This window comes from Mirounga leonina, unplaced genomic scaffold, assembly GCF_011800145.1.
Source record: "Mirounga leonina isolate KUSES-001 unplaced genomic scaffold, KU_Mleo_1.0 Mir_93, whole genome shotgun sequence".
Classification (NCBI taxonomy): Eukaryota; Metazoa; Chordata; class Mammalia; order Carnivora; family Phocidae; genus Mirounga; species Mirounga leonina.
Genome location: NW_023270854.1, coordinates 18154633 through 18175682, shown reverse-complemented (window position 1 = coordinate 18175682; position 21050 = coordinate 18154633). Strand labels below are relative to the sequence as shown.

Below are 21050 nucleotides of genomic sequence, written 5' to 3'. Positions count from 1 at the left end.
GGGGGAGTGGGAGAGGGAGAAGCAGGCTCCCCGCCGAGCAGGGAGCCTGATGCAGGGCTCGATCCCAGCACCCTAGGATCATGACCTGAGCCAAAGGCAGACGTTTAATGACTGAGCCACCCAGGTGCCCCTCACATAGGAAGTTTTTATTTCCAGTATTTATTTCCTAATGAAATGAACTTGAAGCTAGTAAAATAAAATTTCATTAGAAAGACAGAGGTCCAGAATCTTTTGTTCTTTACTTGTGTCATCTTTATTATGTCTAGTAACAACTAATAGTGATGCGGAGGCCAGGAAAGTTATTATTCCTTCACATCTTAGATAGTTAGAAAATTAGTCAAATAACTAGCAACAAGATTTGGCCAGCTGGAGCTCTTGACTTCTACTTAGGAACTTATTAAAGGTGGCCCACTGAATAGGTGGTGGCTGCTTCTGCATGGAGCTGTTCACGTGCTTCGGGGAGCAACTCTCTCATTCTTCACATTTGATGTTCCAAATGGGTGGGAAGAGTTGCTTCCACAGGCCTTTGACAAGGTCAAAATCCTGTCTGTTTGGGAAACAGTGGCATGCTCTACATAATGACTGATTTTACAAGATGTTCTTATCTCGCCATTAGCAAGTTTAAACAGCATTTTCATGTATCTATTTTTATCATATTTGTTACAGAACAAAAGTGATTCTCACATCATAGACCTGTTCCTGTAGAGACAGTTACTAGGTGTTCTCATACAGATGCAAACGCCAATAGTGCTTGCCAAATATATGAGAAATTAGTGTAGGACGTCCTGTCCCTTTACTTTGCTCTTTTATGTTTTTTCTTTATTTTCTGTCTAGGAGTTTTCTGAAACCTTCCTGTTTTTGCATTTACTTTATGGAATATGCATTAAAGTCATTTTATAAAAACTTAATTATCTAATAAAGGGTAGCAGGGAATTATGAACTAATGGATATTCATGTCTATTGAAAAACATATAAAGCTTGGATAATCAAAAGCATTAAGTGTCAATCAGGTTTTTCACACAAGTAAAGTCTTAGTGTGTGTGTTATTCTTGCTTAAGACTTTATTTGCTTGAAATTGTCAATCAATTTTATTGATAAGATTGCATAAATTTTCCTAAATTCACTGGTAGTGTGTATTTCTATTATTTTAACTTTCTGTCCAAAACATTTGCCTATTAGTCAGTTGATGGTATCTTTAATGGATTTATAAGTGCTATTTGTGTAGTTTGTAATTTTTATAATTATTTTCCTTTTAATAAATACTTTTATTTACTTAAATTGATAGTTTTGTCTTGTTACTAAAATTACTAGAGAGAATCAGGAGGTGGTACTTCTGCCTAATCTTTTGTTATTAGAAGGGTTTAGTAGCAAGTATTTTCTTCACATTTTGACCCTTTGCCTGCTGTATTTAAGTACAGTGGAAATTTGATTTTATGTTTCTATTTCACAACGTATGGCTTACATCATCAACTTTTCTATATCTCCTACATTTTTGTTTTTCATTCTGTTACAAAAAAATACTATAGGACAGGCAAAGGCACAAAGGATGGAATGGTTAAGAAAAAATGATACCTTTACAAAATCATAGTAAAACCAATGTAATCAGAGTTTCTTTTTTCCCTATGGATGATTCACTTGGGAATTTTGAAGGAAGAGGTTGTTACAGTGGAAATATAACCATCTTTGCTACCTTCCCCACCATGAGCCCTCTATATAGTTAATAATTACTAAATCCCTCCCATTAGGTACCCCTTGGCTTCCTTTTTTGTTTCCATAGTATTATTCTAACTTAGGACTATATTTTTTCACACCTAGGCTATCTTTATTTGCTTTCCTGTCTTTTTCCACCTTCTAATCCATCCTGTACTCTGCTGGAAAATTAATCTTAGGAAATGAAACAACAACAACAATACTTGGTTCGTGTACGGTCTTAATGAAAAAAAATTTATTTCCTATAGCCTTTAAGACAAGGCCCTTCACAGTGTGGTATCTTCCTACCTTTGTATTTCTCTCCATTTCTTTTACACAGACCAGTTGCTCTGTGCAAAGAATAATTATATTGAAGAATAATTGGGCCATTCTCTACCACTTCTTATCTTTTATATCATCCATATTGTTGCTCATGGTTTTCACTCATTTGGAACATTCTTTTTTTCTTTTTTCTTTCCTTTTTTTTTTTTTTTAAGATTTTAATTTTAAGTGATCACACCCAGCATTGGGCTTGAACTCGCAACCCTGAGATCAAGAGTTGCACGCTCCCCCGCAACTGAGCCAGCCAGGTGCCCCAGAACATTATTTCTTTCTATTTGTTTATTTGTTTAAATAGTCTCTTTTAAGGAAATTTGAATAATAAAAACAAAATCTTCCATATTTACCCATGTAGTTACCATTCTATTGCTCTTTATTGCTTTGCATAGATCCAAATTTCTATCTGGAATGATTTTCCTTTTGCCTAATATTTAATATTTCTTGTAGTGCAGGTCTATGCATCATGAATTCTTTCAACTTCTGTGTGTCTGCAAAACTCTTTGTTTCATCTTCATTTTTAAGATTTTTATTCTGGTTGGAGAATTTTAGGTTGACAGTTGTTTTTTATTTTTCCTTTTAAAACTCCACTGTCTTGCATTATTTCCAATGAGAAATCTGCTGTCACCCTTAGCTTTGTCCCTCTATATGTGCTGTGTCTGTTTTTTTCCAACAGCTTTAAAAGTATTCTTTTTCTCTTTATTATTGATTTTGAGAAGTTGGATTGTAGTTTTCTTTATATTTGTTCCGAGGGTTTATCGTACTTCTTGGATATGTTGGTAGGTGATTTTCGACCAATTTGGAAACTTTTTGGCCATTATTCATTCAAATATGTTTTCGATCCTTCCCTGCCTTTCCTCTCTTTAGAGATTCTAGTTATATATTTACTCGGCTATTTGAAATTGCCTCCAGATCACAGGTTGTTTTTTCATTTTTTAAAATTATTTTTTCTCTGTGTTGTATATAGTTTCTATTCTAGGTCTTCAGGTTTATTAGTCTCTTTTCTACAATGTCTAATCTGTCATTATTCCCATCTAGTGTATTTTTCATCTCAGACATTGTAGTTTTCATCTCTGTAAGTGTGATTTTGGTCATTTGGTATCTTCCATGTCTCTCTACTCAAACTTTTTGAACATCTGGAATACAATTATAATAACTCTCAGTGTCCTTGTTTGCTATTTAAAAAATCTGTGTCAGTTCTGGGTTGGTTTTTATTGATTTGAATTTTGTCCTCACTGTCATATATTTTCCTCCTTTTATCCAGAATAGCCTGAAGGTGGTTAAAGGGTAGAAGCAGGGAGATTAGCTTTTATGCGATTGCCTCTAGGCAATAAAAGATGATGGATTGTTACACCAGAGTGGTAGTGGTGGAGCTGGTGAGGAGTGGTTGAATTCTAGGTATATTTTGAAGGGAGAGTGAACAGGATTTGCTGATAGTTGGATAAGGGGCATAAAAGAATGAGATGGGTAAAGTTGACTCCAAGGTTTTCATCATGAGCAACTCAAAGGATGGAATTCATTTCTAGACATTGAGAAGACAATGGGAAAAGCAGGTTTTGGAAAGACCAAGAATTAAATTTTTTTTTAAATACTGAGTTGAATATTAGACATCCAAGTAGACATGTTGATGAGTAAATTGTGTATATGAGTCAGGAGTTCAAGTTGGGGATACCAGAGTGGGTGATGTAAATTTGGGACTTCTTAGCATGTAGAAGATACTCAAAGTCATGACACTGGATGTATCACCAAGAGGATGAACACAGTTTAGATATATTTCTGTGATGTGGAAGAAACCAGCAAAGGAGGCTAAAATGGACTTTCCAGGAAGAAGAAAGTGAAGAGTGTGGTTGCCTAGAAGCCAAGCAAAAAAAATGTGTTTCAAGGAGTAGAGAGAAGGAACAAGTGCAGCTGATAGTAAATCGTAGTAAAATGAGGACTGAGAACTGAATATTGGATTTGGCAACATGGAGAGTAGGTTCTGTGCATGTTTGGGGTGAAATCTGATTTGAGTAAGTTCAAAGGAAAATGGGAAGAGAAAAATTTGTAGGTAGCAAATGTAGATAGCTATATAGAGGATGATAAAAAATGGGATACCAGCTGGAGAGAGAGACTGGGTCACGTGTGTTGTTTTTGTCATTTTTATTGGTCTGTTTTTTTTTTTTTTAAACAGGTGAAATAATTGCACGTTTATATGCTGATGGGAATGATCATATGCTGGTGGTAATGATCTAGTGGGTAGGGAAAATAGATGAAGAGAAAGGGGAGAGTTGCTGAAATGATGTCCATGGGCAGACAAGAGAGGGATGGGGTTTAAGCTACAAGTGTGTTAGGTAGGTGTCTGGATAGTTCATGTGTAATTATAGAGTAATGTGAGTGGAGATGTGGTGAGAGCTGGTAGAACTTCTTTTCTAATTGCTTCTTTCTTTCTTTTTTTTTTTTTTTAAGATTTTATTTATTTATTTGAGACAGAGAGAATGAGAGAGACAGAGAGCACATGAGAGGGGGGAGGGTCAGAGGGAGAAGCAGGCTCCCTGCCGAGCAGGAAGCCCGATGCGGGACTCGATCCCGGGACTCCAGGATCATGACCTGAGCCGAAGGCAGTCGCTTAACCAACTGAGCCACCCAGGCGCCCTCTAATTGCTTCTTTCTAAATGAAATACGAAACAAAACTTTTCACCCAGGTGAGGGCAGGAAATGGAGTGTTGGAGATTGGAGGAGAGAAAAGCTATGAAATAATTAATTAGGAGAGTAGGAAAATGAAAGATCTGTGGAAATGCGGTCACTATTAAGGACCCCTTGAGATCAGTGGTCATGAATTTCAAGTGGATCTTTCAGCATGTTCTTCATTCATATCCATCTTCATTGTACAGGTGTGTAGTAGCTGGAGAGTTGGATTCAACCAAGGTCGGAGTTTGCTCGGCTGGGACAAGGAAGTGAGACGAGGACAGAGCTGTGCTTATGAGGACGGACGATGGAATTTTAGTTTATGGGACATAGGGAAGTAAGGGGCAGGGCAAACATGATAGGTGAATGAATTTTTGGAGTCAGTGCTGAACAAGGAATTATTGGGTCATAGGGTTGAAGTAAAGAATGGGAGCTGCTATCAGTGGAATTTTTGACATTGGGATCATGTTAGGATTTAGTTACTGGTAATGAGAAGTTTATAATGTGACCATTGTCTGGGATCAAGTGTAGGGCAAAATTTATTGGAGTAGAGGAACTCAAAGAGCCAGGCGATCGGGATGTGTGGAAGAATCATATGTGCTGGTGATTTTCAAACATTCTTGAACTTTTAAATCCTTTTAGAGTATACACACCCTCCTTTTCATACATACACAGAAAGTTTCAGGCAACAGCTCCTCCTTATGCTTTGCCTTCCAAAATACATTGGTCAAGACTCAATGAATTGGTTAGTAAAACACTGATTTGTGTTAATACTAAAATCACCAAGAATTAATTCCAGGACTACTATTGGAACGAAAAGAAGTTAAGCCCTTTAAGGAAGGGGAGGGGCAAACTTGAATGGCGTGTATATAAATACTCAGTATTGGGAATAAAATATGTTGGGGTGTTTGGGTACTAGCTCAAAGACACAACAGAAATCTTGCATTTTGGTGACATTTATGTTTCTGGTGTTCTCTATGGCTATTTTTCAAAATTGATTTGTCCTCTTTTAGAATGACTGGAGGAATGCTCAGTGGACCAAAATAAACTTCATTATTTCACTGTCCTTATTTTAATCTTCAGAAGATTATGTACAAATCCATATAATGAGACCCTTTAAAACAAAGTATAGAGAAAAGCTGTCTGCATTGTAGGAAGGAGTTGTGCCTTAGCTTAGACATGAAATTCATAGGTGGAGATGAATGGAAAGAATGGCTAAATGAAGAAGCTTGGAAGTGGTCATAAGTTGGAGTAGTAGTTATTTTCATAAACACCCAGAGAAACATTTGATTGGGTATAAACAGTAAAAGTCAAGACATTTGCAGACAGAATGAGAAGTTACAGTTTTTTTCCTGCTTTGTGGAGATTCCATAGAGAAAGAGAAGCTCCAGGAATTATTAAAGTAGAAAGAATGAGAAGAATAGCAAAATTTAGCTCTTTTTTGTTTGTGATTGATAGGCAACTTAGAGGAAGGTGAAATCATAGAAACTGATATTTGTAGTAGAGTAATGGTAGGGAGTATCAAGAAGATCGTCTTGGAAGCAGACAGTGGAAAAGCCTGGGGGATGTTGTTGAGGTCTCGGCTCTGAACCTGGCTTTCTTGGGAAGTTGCGGTTGGGGCATTACAGGAGAAGAAACGGCTAAGGTAATGTTGCCTGGAGGATCCTCAGAGGAGGGAAGCACAAGGAAATGTTTCTGGGAGGCAGAGAGAAAAATACCCCCACATAAAAAACGTCTATGTATTTTCTTTCCTTAAAAAATGACTCAGCGGTTATAGTGTTGTGTGTACTAATTGTGAATGTATACGTCTTCCAGGCGCGTTGGATCGCTGTGTGATGGGGATCACAGCAGTGGAGATACTAAATGCCTGCGACGAAGCAGTTCCTGCTGCAGTTGACTCTCTCAGTCATCCGGCAGTCAACCTAAAGCAGGCCATGACACGGCGTAGTCTGGCCGCTCTTAAAAACATGGCCCATCATAAACTACAGACTCTTGCAACTAACCTCTTGGCTTCTGAGGCCTCTGACAAAGTAAGTTCTGTGTGTGGGTTCATGTGTGTAGCCCCCATCCTACTCCGTTTCATAACACAGTTTTGGCATGGCTTAAGGAATAACTTTTGGGAGATGACATTGATGAAAAATAAGCTGCTGATTTTGTGTAAGTCTGTCCAACATCGTTTTTGCATATTTCAAGTATTTGGCTTTTTTTTTTTTTTTTAAGTAGGTTATTCTTACCACTTAAAATATTTTAAAATGATTCCTATGGAGTTAAGGGACTTGAATCCGAAATTAGAGCAAACATTTTTCATATAATCTGTCTTTATGGTTTTCTGACAGTCTTCCTGTCGAAAGATTGAGCACTAGCTAATATCTCTAGGAAGAAAAAATAATAATTTAGGTACAATTAAGATGTTTCTAATTGTGGCTGCTCATTTTTTTTAAAGTCAAAGATTCTGATTTTAGTAAGGTTAGGCCATTATGAAGATATAGGAGGATACTTGAGAATAGGTATGGTGGAGTTACACGAGCACTGTAAGACCCAAGCTCAATCACACTTTCCCCACTGATACTCCCATTACGACATCCGTTACTTCTTCAGTTAATAGAAGATTACCCTACGAAAAGAAGAACAAATAATCCCAATTCATTAATGGGTTACTTGTCTTCAGTTTTATAGAGGCCAGCCACTGTTTGGTTTGTGGTATTTGTGTTCTGTGGTATTGTTAGAAGTCGCTTGTCTCTGGTAAGGTGTAGGTGAAACTTACAGACAGTCCCAGCATTTCATCGGAGTCACATCTTAAAATTCCCAGCTGCATCTAAGTATTCATTAGAATTATTAGTAGGTAACACAAGTACTGTCATTTTCATTTTCTTATTCTGGATTCCTTTTTTTTTTTTTGTAAATAGTTAGACATGTGGCTAAATAACAAACAGGCTGAAAGGCTCATCTGCAAACTTGAACATTTGCCCATGAATCAGTGGTCAGTGCTGATGACATAAAATGCTGTAGGTGGTTCCAGTGACCCATGTCCTCTAGGAATTGGCAGTAATCTTTGATCATTCTGTCTTTCCCCAAGATATTAAATGCTTTATTGGCTTTGTTGTATTGTATGTTTCATAGATCAGAATTATGAAATCCTTCTTCATTTTCTTTCATGCTTTCTGTCCTGTGTTCTGAAGTTTGAATAGAAATCACAACTTAAATGCATTTGCTGTGCTTATAATTTTCTTTCAAGAGATTATATAGACGTCCCTAGCAATTCAGTGTTCATAGCACAGTGTTTGATGTTCTATATAATTTTAATTCGGTGCCAATTTATAAAATAGTATATGTAAGGGCAAGTATATATGTTATATAGTTTTCAAATATATTTTTTTTCTTGTTGGTATCACCTAGAAATAAAAATTTGGAAACTTAATTATACAATTGGAAAATTAAAGAAAAATAAATGGTACAGTAACATTTATGAATGGCTTTTGTAAGTGGTCATGGTCCATTATGTGATTTTTACAATCTTGTTTGTCCCTGTTTTAATAGTGCATTTTATAGGGCAATTAGTGATAAAAGCACCAGATATCAGAGACACTACACTTATGTATTGTAAAATATATTGCTTGTGAACCTCCTCAGTCTTGTAGCAGTGATAATTGTTGCCTGGCCTACAAGGAAAACAATTATAGGAGGGGGGAAAGGCTTAGGAAACTGAGGCTGCAGGAGGGTAATCACTTTATGAAAAATGTATGTTGGCTGGACCATTAGGGATTTCTCTAACTATTTTCTCATGTTGAATTTGAGGCTCCTTCTGAGGGGAATATTTAAAGAGTTGTCCTCTGGATGGCTTTTTAACCTCAGGAGAAATAAAACCCACCCAAAGTTTAAAAAAACAAAACAAAACATAACTAAGAGCCTCTCAGTGGTGTAGGACTGACTCTAAGATTTGGGAACTAAGTTTTTTCATGGTCTCTCAATGGAAAGTGAAATCTTTATGGGAATACTGTATAGAAAGAATCCCACCTTTTCCTTGTTAGACTGGTGTTAGCAGTTGGGCTATTTGGAAAAAAACATATTATATGTTGCTAATTTTGTTAATTATGGCAGACGTGTAGAGCCTTGCAAACAAAAATAGGGAATTTTTTTTAAAAGATTTTATTTATTTGATAGAGATTGAAAGCATGAGCATGGGGAGGGGCAGAAGGAAAAGCAGACTCCCCACTGAGCAGGGAGCTGGACGCTGGGCTCCATATCAGGACCCTGGGATCACGACCTGAGCCGAAGGCAGACGCTTAACGACTGAGCCACCCAGGTGCCCCAAAGATAGGGAATTTATTCTCCTCTGATTCTTTTCTTTCACTAGAAGATCAAGAGGATGTTAAGTGGAATTATTCCTAGGACTGCATTGAATCTTTGAAAGATGTGTGTATTTGAACCGCTGTGTGTTTCTCTTATGACATGTATCTTAATTTCCTTTGTGTTATAATAACTTATATGCTTCTCTGATTCTTCCCACTGAAATTCAGCCTTCTTGCAGGCAGGGATTGTGACTTATTTATTGCTCTTTCCCTCATGACATCTAGTAGCAGCTGTGCAATAAATATGCATTGAATTGGATGATGTGTAACAGAAAGCTCAGAAGGCCTCTGCTTCAGCCTCTTTGCTCGGGTCTTCTCCCTTCCCTCATAGTTGATTGTCTTGGCTTGGTGATCAGATCTATTCCTGTTCGGGAAGCCTTAGATGTGGAACATTTATTAATCACCTTTGCCCTCCGTTCAGTTTTGCATTCTCCCTTGTGGTTTTAGTGAGCGAGGCTGTCCAGGCATAACTCATTCTCCTTCTTTGCTATCTCTGTATTGTCAGCAGTCCAACACATCCTGCAGAATCTGTCAGCGAGTCCCTCCCCTTTACTTCTTTTCCTTATGGCTCTAGAGCAGGGTTTCCCAACCTCAGCACTACGGACATTTTGGGCTGGATAATTCTTTGTTGTGAGGGGCTGTCCTGTGTATTGTAGGATGTTGAGAATCATTTTTCCTGTACCCACTACATGTCAGTAGCACCCTCTCTTGCCCAGGTGTGACCATCAAAAATGTTTTGAGTTATGGCCAAATGCCCCATGTGGGGCAAAATTGTGTCTGGTTTAAAAACATTGCTCTGGAGAAAAAAGGTTGAGAAATGGTAGAGATCCTACATCCTATATCTTATGTTTCCTTTCCTGTCCCCACCCTTGCTTCTTTACTCCCTCTTCTCTGAGGATAGTGAAGCCATCCCCAAACCTTATCCTCTCTGCCCCTATGGCAGAATTAGTTCTTGTGTTCTCTTTGTACTCAATACCTTCCTGGTCAGACCTTTCCTTAAATCACTTTACTTTGTATGGGGTATTTTTTTTTTCTTTCTCTGTATCTGTTTTCCCTGTTAGATTTTAAGCTTCTTGAGGACGGGAGCTGAGTTTCTCATATTTTTATTTTCAGTGCTTTATGTAGTACCTGAAGCATAGGAAATACCCAAGAAACATAGTGTGAAGTTAGCTTGGAGGAATAGATTGGAATCATATTGTGTAATCTATTTGAATGCAAAGCTGAGGACTTGCCTTAGTGGGTAGAAATACGATATTGAATAGTTTTTTTTTTTTTTTAAAGATTTTATTTATTTATTTGACAGAGAGAGACTGAGTGAGAGAGAACACAAGCAGGGGGAGTGGGAGAGGGAGAAGCAGGCTTCCCACCGAGCAGGGAGCCTGATGTGGGGCTCGATCCCAGGGCCCTGGGATCATGACCTGAGCCGAAGGCAGACGCTCAACAGCTGAGCCACCCAGGCACCCCGATATTGAATAGTCTTAAAAAGAGATCTCTGTTTAAGAAATATTTTGCTGTATCTGACATTTGTATGCCAGACACTTACAAATATTGCCATGGGAAATGAATTGTGAGGCTGTTGGGTTGATAGAGTGAGAGGCAGTGGGGACCAGGATATGATTAGGTAGAGGAAATGTTGAAGAAGGAATGGCTTGGAAGCTCTTGTGTGGGTTGAATAAATAAGAATGATAAGCAAGAGAAGAGTTGAGACATACAAGCTGATTTCAGAGATCCAAGCCTGGCTGAAGGGAGAATGGCAGAGATGTTAACAGATGATACAGACAACTCACGGAATAGGCTTTCAGTTTGGTTGTAATAGGAGACATCTGCCTCTTGTTTGTAGTGGTGGGAGATGGGGTGTGTACAAGGGGAGCAAACATCCTCTAGGAAAGAAGTGGCATGAGAGTGAGAGTAGGGGTGGGATTTTTTTCCCCCAAAATAAACACTAGAGTAAGAGAATGGATTAGACTGTAGTCCATATTTTGGGATGCCTGCTGTCATTAGAGTATTCCGGATATGCTGTGAGTTAGTTATTATCATCCTTCAGATTTGCCAATGATGAACCTAAAAAAACAGTTGGTTAGAACAGGCATTGCAAACTTTTTCTATAAAGCACTAGATAATAAAAATTTTAGGCTTTGTGAACCATACAATCTATGTCACAATGATTCAACTCTGCCATTATAGTGTGAAAGCAGCCACAGACAATAGGTAGATGAATGACTATGACTGACTTCCAATAAAACTTCATATACACAAATAGGCAATGGGCTGGATTGGCCTCTGGGTCATCGCTTGCTGCACCTGCATCGGAGAATGGCATTATTAATAACAAGATTGTGGATACAGTTCTTCCATGGAGTAGCCTTTGCTTCATTTTTGAAAAGCAATTCAAAGGAGTGGTTAAGAACCTGGGTTCTGGTGACAGGCGTATCTGTATTTAAATTACATCTCTGTAACTTGCTGCCTGTGGGTGACCTTCAACAAGTAAACTGCAATGGCCTAGTTCACACATATAACCGAAAATGAAGTTTTGAAGGAAGCAAGGTCAACAGTTGATCAGAGATGTGAGAAAACATTAAGACTTGGGGAATAAATAAGAGTGGAGTTAGTAATTAGGGAAGTCATTGGTGATCATTAGGAGAGCCACTTTGGTAGAGTTAGTTGGGTCAGAAATCCTGGTACAATGAACTAAGAATGAGGATGAGATAAAGTAGAGGTGGAAATCGTGGAAGACATTTGCTTTTGGAGGATAAAAAACAGAGTAGTAGCTTCAGTGGCTGCAGGGGTAAGAGCCGAGTTTTACTGTGTTAGGAGCTCACTGAACGTTTTTGCGGGTGGAGGAGGTATTGGTGGAGCCCTGTCAGAGGACATGGTGGTTGATAGTAGAGTTAACTGGAGAATTCGCCCTGACTAGATGTTGTTTCCTTTTAATTGGTAATGATGAAAGAGAGGGAGGTGAATATAACCAAGTTAATATTCAGTGGAAGAGGAGCAAAGTAGGCTGTAGTATCTGTTAAAAGATAGGAAGTGGTTTTAATCCCTTGAAGGCAGAGCCATCTTTATTTTAATGCCGTGTAACACCCAGCATAAGTCATGTATTGGACTAGGAATTAGAAGATTTATAAACTAAACATAGCTAGTAAATCATAGATAGCATGTGGTGGGATTTGATGTCTGCGTAAAGTAATATGTTAAGGAGATGGTCTAAGCACATCAGGTGGTCTTTTTGATGAACTTTCTCATAAAGCATTTGCCACAGATGCTGGTTCTTGGTGAGGAGATCTTGGGGGATACTTGGGGTCAATGGGATTTTACTAGTGGAGCTAGAAAGCCTTTAATGTCATGACAATCATTTCTTAAGCCTAGTGTGTGTAATTTTCTGTTTGGCACCTTTATATCTTAGGCATTGTGTACAAGAGTCACCCTATTTATATTAAAAGATCACGAGGCTGAAGAAATTGAAAAATGACCAGGATGATTTATCTCTTACATTACGTTTCTCTCTCTGTTGTCTAATTAGTCAAAAGCCTTTAAAAAAAAAAAAATGAACGGGCTATATTTCCAAAGGTCAGTAGCTTTGTATTCTGTGTAACTAGGTGAGAGAATGGGATTTAGAAGTTAAATATAACCTACTGAGAACATGCTCTGTGTTTCTTTGCTTACAAAATTCACTCTAAAAAAATTTTATACTGATTGAATTGACTTTATGATTTGTTGTGAAAAGGGCGCTGTAAGGTACAGACAGGGACAAGCCGTATGACGTTATATACGGGATACAGGCCTTGTCTGGTGAACTGTTTATGGCCTTAGAAAAATTCTTATGATATGTCTGACCTTTGAAGAATCAATCAAACTTGCTTAACATTCTACTCCAAAACTTTAATGAATATTTTCATAGAAAATAAGAATATGTTGGTTGTATATTTATTATATATTTATAAGTATATCTAGATTTCATTTTTGGTTGTTTTAAGTGGTTATTAGAACAAAAATTTTACATTACACTAATTGTTGTCTAGTCTTTAATAAATAAAGGAACCTTAGTGATCTGTCCAGTCTTCCCTAAGAAAACTAAGGGGTCAATGTCTCTGACTGTAGGAGGGAAATAAACTTCATTGAGTCCCTATGTGATGAGTGATTCTCTTTAATGGGGATAATAATTAGAAACCAAATCTGGATGCTGCATGCACTCATTGCTCCTGGGATGACATTGCATCCAAGCCGTGTCAGGAGACAGAGCTAGATTATATGTGTCTGTTTATGCACACACGTCTGTGTTCCTCTATTTTCCTAGATACAGTAAATACCATCGGTTAACCGTGTTACCTCCACATCTAATCAGACACCACAGGGTTTGTTCTAGCCTCTCCTCCTGATACACTGTAACTCTCTTCTCCAGCTGTGGGAAACCTCATTCCCACTATTTTCGGTGTATTTACTGTCTTCATGACTCACAGTGGGGTTACATCCCAGTAAACCCATTGTAAATGGAAAATCTCTTAAGTCGAAAATGCATTTAATACACCTAACCCCCCAAACATCATAGCTTAGCTCAGCCACCCTTACCCATGCTCAGAACACTTACATTAGCCTGCGGTTGGGCAAAATCATCTCACACAAAGCTTATTTATAACGATGTTAAGTATCTCATGTAATGTACTGAATACTGCAATGAAAATGAAAAGCGGAGTTTGCATGGGCAGAGATGATTGTCAGTGTGTCTGTTGTTGACCCTCATGCATGCTGCCCGACTGGGAGCTAAGACCACCACCCTTGCCCACTGTCACGGGAGAGGGTCCCATCTCATGTCGCTGGCCCAGGGCAAGATCCACATTCAAACTTCCAAGTAGGGTCTCTACTGAATGTTTATCGCTTTCACTCCATCATAAAGTCAAAGAATCATAAGTCAGGGGCCATCTGTATTTCTTTGTTCAATTTGCCCTTTATGTAAACAGTTTCCAGCGCAGCCCAAGCCTCTTTAGGTATGCCAGCACCTTTTCCGCAAAGGAAAAGAAGCTTCATTTCCTTTTTATCCTTAACATTGTCCTTTTTTTCACCTTCTGCTTCTCTTGAGGCATTATTTTTGTATGTATTTACTCTTGTGTTTCTTTCATTTGAGGCTTCATTGCTAACGTGATGTCTTATTTCTAATTCTTTTTGAGTTCAGTCATTTCATTTATGATTTTTCTAATGCTCATTTATGTTGTTCTTTCATGTTGAGTATCATTTTAAAAATGTTCTTCAGCTTGTTTTGAAATAAGCACATTCATTTTATCTGCTTTTGGAGCATGTCTGTTTCTTTCTGGTTCTTACTCTTTTTAATTATCATAATTTGACCTCAATGCTTTTCTGTTCCTGACTTTTTTTTCTTTGGGAAGTAGTCTCCTGGACTCTGTGAATGATTAGTTCAGATAGTTTCTCTAACTTCACAGAACTTCCTTTGTTGTTGTTGCACGCAGTTCAAAAATACGGTGGCTCACTTTCTGACATCTCCTAACGCCATTCCTCACCTCTTTTTTTCAGGTGGGGGGAATTACCTGTCAGTTTTGATTGCATTCTTGGTAGTTTCTCGCTCCCGGGGGCCCTTTCCTGAAGGCAGCCGTGAAGCAGCAGTGTTGCGTGTGGACGGGGTCTGCCAGGGGGCAGCCCCTCGTACCTTGTTCCTGTGGGCCCTTGCATTCGCTTGCTGCGGAGGTGGCTAAACCTCTCGCACGGTCAGCTGTTGTTTTTAAATGGGCCCACTGTATTTTCCTGATAAATGTCGGTTAGCATTTTGGGGTTTGCCTATCAGATCTGTCGCATACCTCACTACTCCCTTTCCTTCGTCCTGCAGAGATGCCAGATACCAGATAGATCTTGTAGCTGTGGGTGGGTTTTTCCACCTGCTTGAATTTTGGGATTTTTGGATATATTTTGTTACCTCATTTTGTTGAAAATGTTCTCAGTACATTTGGTTTATTCTCATATTGCTCTATTTCTGTGTGAGGATTTGGAAAAATACAATAACTATTCTGCCATCAGTGCCATGATCTTTCCAGAATCCCTTTGAGTTTCTGTATACTTGACGTTAATTGTAAGATTCAGTAATGAATTAGTTAAGGAGAAATTGTATTAAACATTCATTTTTAAATCTTAATTGTGTATTTATTATTGAACTAGATGAGGCACATCTGTGAATATGTTTTCTCTATTCTGGGTCAGTTGTGGGTTTGAATTTAAAGGACTGTTTATGTGAGAACATCCTTAAGCTACTGGCAAGTGACAGAGTCCTTCAGTCTGGGCTGGAATTTTCCTCATGTATTGACCCACCTATTGCCCATATCCACAATCTCACAACGTAGTGGTTAGAGAGAATGACTTCAGACTCTACAGTGAACAATCAGTAACTTTTTTTGTTTTGTTTTGCCACTTCTTCCCTCTGTATTGTTTGTCAATTGGTATCTAAACATTTCTAGAATGAAGATTTTAGAATTTAATGTGAGGCTTTTGGTAAAGAGATTCCTTAAGGAATAATAAAATTCTTTTGGAACCATAAATGTAATATGAAAAGATTTAAGGTTATTGATTAGGCACAGGTATATAAGTAAGGTAATTGGGATCAATTTCTGAACATACATTATTACATTGCTATTATAACAAGCACCATAAGTACAAGAAAGTCAAAGAAGTCCAGCTGCGCTGTCTCCCTCCTCCTTCCCTATTTTCCTCTTTTTCCATCCCCCTTCCACAATCCATCCATCATATTACATTAATCATTCCTCCTCCTTATCTCTGTACAAGTGGTTCACATTCCTTTCATGTATTTATGTCCTAATTCTGTTGTTATCTCTTATTCTCTCTTCATATTTACCTCACATTCATGGTACTCTCACACACATTAGAAAGTACACTCTTGTTGGTTGTGAGTGCAGTGCTCTCCTGTGTGTGTGTGTGTGTGTGTGTGCACGCACCCATGTGCACTTGCATCATGTGTGGCTATTTCATAGAGTTTGGAATGAATGCTTCGAAGATTTCCAACTCAGGTTATTTTTTCACCAACTTTTTCTCCAGTTCCACAGTAACGAGTTTTAAGTTGCTATAAACACCATTAAGGAATAAAACTAAACTCTAAAAACTAACTACATATTTAATTGAACTTACTACATTTTTTGATGATTACAGGATTTTTAGTTCTCTTCCTTTTTTTTAAGGATCCGTAAATTAGACAGGACTGGATTTACTGTGATCCTTGCATAACACCGTCAAATAATGACACATATGAGGGAGCTACCCTTCTTTTTTTTTTTTTTTTTAAAGATTTTTATTTATTTTTTGACACACAGAGACAGTGAGAGAGGGAACACAAGCAAGGGGGATTGGGAGAGGGAGAAGCAGGCTTCCCACTGAGCAGAGAGCCTGATGCAGGGCTCGATCCCAGGACCCTGGGATCAGGACCTGAGCCAGAGGCAGACGCTTAACGACTGAGCCACCCAGGCGCCCCATGGAAGCTCCCCTTCTTGAAACGTAACAAGCCCCGTGGCTCTTGTGCTTATTGGCCCTCTGTCTTGTACATAATAGGTGTTTGATGGATTTATGAATGGAATTCATAGTTCATATTAAATGTAATTCATCATATTATTCTGAACTAAGAAAAAATCAGTCTTATTTTATGATGGTTTTAGCACACTTTTGTTTCTCTTTGGAAGTACATTAACAATCCACAGTGTACCTGAGAAGAAATTCAGATTGTTGGGCAGTGTCTGAGATACAGCAAAGGAGAAATTCCTTTTACCATCTCACATAATAAATCAAATGGCAGACTGTTGAGAGAATAGGAACAGTAGATAGATTTAACCCTATGACCTCAACAGCCAGATCTTTGTAGCCCTTATGTATGATACTTTATATTTAACTCTTATTTGGGAACTTGAAGGTATTTTGAAGTAATTTGATAGAAATATAAAGATTTGTAGCTAAATACCAATGTGTTAGTACCTTGGGTAAGATATAATTTCTTCTAATATGCTTGAAATATCTGTTCTTTATTAGACTATATAAAAGATTTTCAAACTTCTTGACTTTTATAGCCTCTGTTAGAAAATAATTGAATCAGTCTAGTTCAGTAAACATTTATTGACTACTAGGTACTGTGTTTGGCCCTGGAGAGCCAAAATGAATAAGACATGATATTGACCCTCAGGAAATATAATCAGCTAAATACAATGCAGAGGAGTAAGCGAGATGGCTGAGAAATGTAGAAAGTATTGCGGAGACCTGGACTAGCCTGTGGTGATCAGGATTGGCTGCTTGGAGGAGGGGATGTTGAAGAATGAGTAGAATGTAGTCAGGTGATGCATGGAGGTGGGTTGCAGTAGGTTCTGGGAAGTGGGGAATACTATATGTGTTCAGCATTGCTGGAGGATTGAAGAGAGGAGAGACAGGAAGTGGTGTGAAATGAGGCTGGCCGGTCCATGCTTACCATGTGAAGGTGCGTAAACTTTAGCTTTTGCCTCTGTGGCTTTCACACTTAAAAAAACAAAATCATTAGAATCCTTCCTTCAGAAAGAATTTTGTATGAGAGCAAGTGTGTGCAACAGATATAAGGGAATGTAGGGGAGAGTTTAAATTCAATAATTTTTTGTGAGTGATATTTGGCAGGCCTTAGTGATTAATTAGGTGCAGGTGCTGAGTGAGGTTGATTCACAGGTTTTCTGATTGGGTGATTGAATAAAAATTGGCTCTATCAAGTTGATATCAAATATAGGAGCAGGTTTTGTGGGGGATGATGATGAGTTGCTTTGTAGATGATGGAGGGGTGTGGTGTTGGATATATGGATTGAGGAATCTCCAATGGATACCTGGTACTTAAAACCACGGAATGCCGTGAGATTATTCAGAGGTAGCAAATGGGCTGAGATAGACTCTTGGGATACTAACCTTAAGGGGAGGAAGTGGAAACACTTTAGAGAAGTGTGAAGAGTTTGAGGAGAACCAGGAGATTATGCTGACTTGCAAACTGAAGGGATCAAAAATTTTGAGAAGGGTAGAGAGTGATTAGTTGTATCAAATGTTATAAATGTTCAGTATTGGAAGGGTTGAAATGTGTTTGTCAGTGAGGTCATTAGTACCCTTTTCCAGAACTGCTCCTCAGGATGTTGGGGATTAGGGTTAAAGAGCCAGTAGATAGAGGAACATTCTAGATTAGCATAGGGAGGAGGTAATTGATGAAGCTAGCTTCCCAGGAAATGAGAGAGTGGCAGATTGCAAAGGCGGAGGGAAGGCAATTGGCTTTGACCTGGAGGAGAAAGACTTTATTTTCTGAAATTGAAGAGAGGGAGGAGCAGACTGGATGTCTGGGTGGGTTTCTATGTGAAGTGGATGGGAATTGAAAAGAGAACATTCCTAAAACCTTCACATTTTTTCAAGAGGTTATAGGTAAGATTGTGAGGAGTGAGAACCCAGGTAGGGACTCGATGAGAGAGGTAGAGATGGGGAAGGGAGGGGGGAAGCTAGGGATGAGTAAGAGGATTGACTATGAATTTGTAGTTATAATGGGCCATAATTAGCTATAGTAAAAAATACAGGAAAAAGTATAAGGTAAATTTTATCACCACTCCTGAATTGCAATTCTGTAATTCAGAAGTTAAAGGGCATTGAGGATGTAATTGTAAGAGATTGATATGATTAACCAGAAGTTCTAGGCTTGTGAGGGAAGGAGTGCAAAAGAGGATGAGGCTGATAGTTTTTGACAAAATTGTGGAATCCAGGGACTGAATGCCTCTATGATAATGGTTCCCAGACTGTTGCAAATTGAAATCATCTGAGGATCTTTAAAAACTGGTGCCTCGCTCCTTCTCACGGGCTTTGTGATTGGATTGGTGTGCATGCAGCCTGTGCATTGGGAATGTTAAAGTTCCCCCGGTGACTGTAATGTGCAGCAGTGTGTGAACCACTGCTCTGGAAGGTTGAGGAGCAGGTATGGTGGAAGGTCTGGATCTAGAGAAGATTGTGGTCAGTGTGGAGGTACTGACGCTCAAGATTTCTGAGGTGAGGACACATTCAGCTGAAGTGGGCTGCAGTCGAGACAGCCACCGAATTGGGAGGGCAAGTATGGTCTCCATCTTTGGCACAAATGACCCTGAAGCCCACTTTCCCCTGCTTTTCACTGGGTGAGCGCTCTGTGAGAAGAGAGGGCAGTGCCCTCTGGCAGGCTGATTGGGGAACAAACAATAAGGCTCAAACATGTCTTATTCTTGTTTTTAGAAATAATAGTGCAAAACATTGTTGATGCAAGTAAAAAACCCAAAACAAAGTAACAAAACTAATGGGAGCTTGCTTATTTATTTATTTATCTATCTATTAAATATTTTTATTTATTTATTTGAGAGAGAGAGGAAGAGTGAGAAACAACATGAGAGGGGAGATGGTCAGAGGGAGAAGCAGGCTCCCTCCCGAGCCGGGAGCCCGATGTGTGGGACTCGTTCCCAGGACTCCGGCATCATGACCCAAGCCAAAGGCAGTCACTCAACCGACTGAGCCACCCAGGCACCCTTAATGGGAGCTTATTTAAAAGCAAGAACAACAGCAGTTGAAAACCAGCAGTTATGATGTGCTGATATCAAAACATCTCTTTTATGGGCAATTCATACATTCATATGCAGTAGAATCTTTGTACTAATACTCTGCATTTTGTGACTGTGTGACATCTAAGTTCAGTACTGAAAGTCTAGAAAGCTGTACTAACTCTACTAACTTCAAATTATAAATAGTAACATATAAAACAAGCCCCTGTAGCATAATTAGACCACATAACCGTAGTAACTCACTATATTACTATAGTGGCTCCATGTTTAACATTGTGTCATTTGCCCTCCGACTTCGAATCCTTTTATATCCATTAGGAGGACCCTCGCCCACCCAGGGCTGCAGTCCATAAGTGAAAATCACTGACCTATATGGATGGTGAGATCTTCCAGAATGAGGGGTGGCAATTAGGGCTTTGAGCCAGTGACAGTGATTTTAAAGTTTAAAAAAACTTTCCCATATGACATTCATAACATGATTTCTATGTCATGGTGTTGCAGGCCCTACAATTAACCTTGGATGGAAGTATATTAATCAGGCAGTCATTTCAGGGAGGCAGTTTATTGCAGTGTCCAAGGATAGGAAGTATAAGTGGTTGTAGTGGTTGCGTTGGAATTCTATACTGTGTGTATCCAGAGGTCTTTCCATGGTCTTCCACACATCTTTCTCTTAGTTTGTATGAAGATGCTTATTTTTTTGTAATTACCCTCACACCCGGTCGTAGTCAGCCTTGGTGAGAGTGATATTTTCTAGGGGCAGTGGATGGCTGTGAAGAAAGAGTGTGTAGAAAAAAGAAAGAAGGGGATTTGTCAGCATAAATCGGGGTTTTAGTTTTCCACAGTGCACTGTAACTTGGTTCCCCAGTCTGTATTTCGATAAACGTAGTACTTGCTAGTTGCTGGGCCCGGAATACCCGTGCCTCCTTCACTCCCTCCACCTGCCTTCCCCTGGCTAGCTGCCACTCACCTGGCTGACTGCCTCAGCTCCCACGAGCCTCAGTTCTGTGACCACTGTCTCCGCAAAGGGTCCTGAAGTTTTCGGGTAACGCCAAGTCAAGCAGTCATTTGGATCTTCTCTGACCCTCTGGCATTTGCTTTACGTTTCTATCCCGGTACTAATTCTTTGGTACCAGTACATGGAAACAAGGAGATAGATTTGTTTACATGTCTGTTTCTGTGTGTCAGGGTTTCTTAACCTCAACACTGTTGACATTTGGGGCTGGATAATTCTTTGTTCTGTGGTATGTCTTGTACACTGTGGCATGTTTAGCAGCGTCCCCAGCCTCTACCCTCTAGATGCCATTAGCAACTTCTCCCAGTTGTGACTCATAGCGATGTCTCCAGACGGTGCCAGACGTCCCTTGAGGGTGAGGGCTCAGTCACCTCTGGCTAACTGCTGCTCTGTATCAGACTAGGAGCTCCTCAAAGGACTGTTTGATACATTCCTCCT

The 21050-nt window shown here is 39.1% G+C and overlaps 1 protein-coding gene across 2 annotated transcripts in view; it reads left to right on the top strand.

Moving 5' to 3' along the window:
* The window catches only part of WDR7 (WD repeat domain 7), a 347094-nt gene that overhangs the window by 68609 nt on the left and 257435 nt on the right, over nucleotides 1-21050 (top strand). For both annotated transcript variants that reach the window (XM_034995695.1, XM_034995694.1), the window contains exon 14: nucleotides 6505-6719. In XM_034995695.1, coding sequence (XP_034851586.1) covers nucleotides 6505-6719 — 215 coding nt within the window. The remainder of the gene's footprint in view (nucleotides 1-6504; nucleotides 6720-21050) is intronic.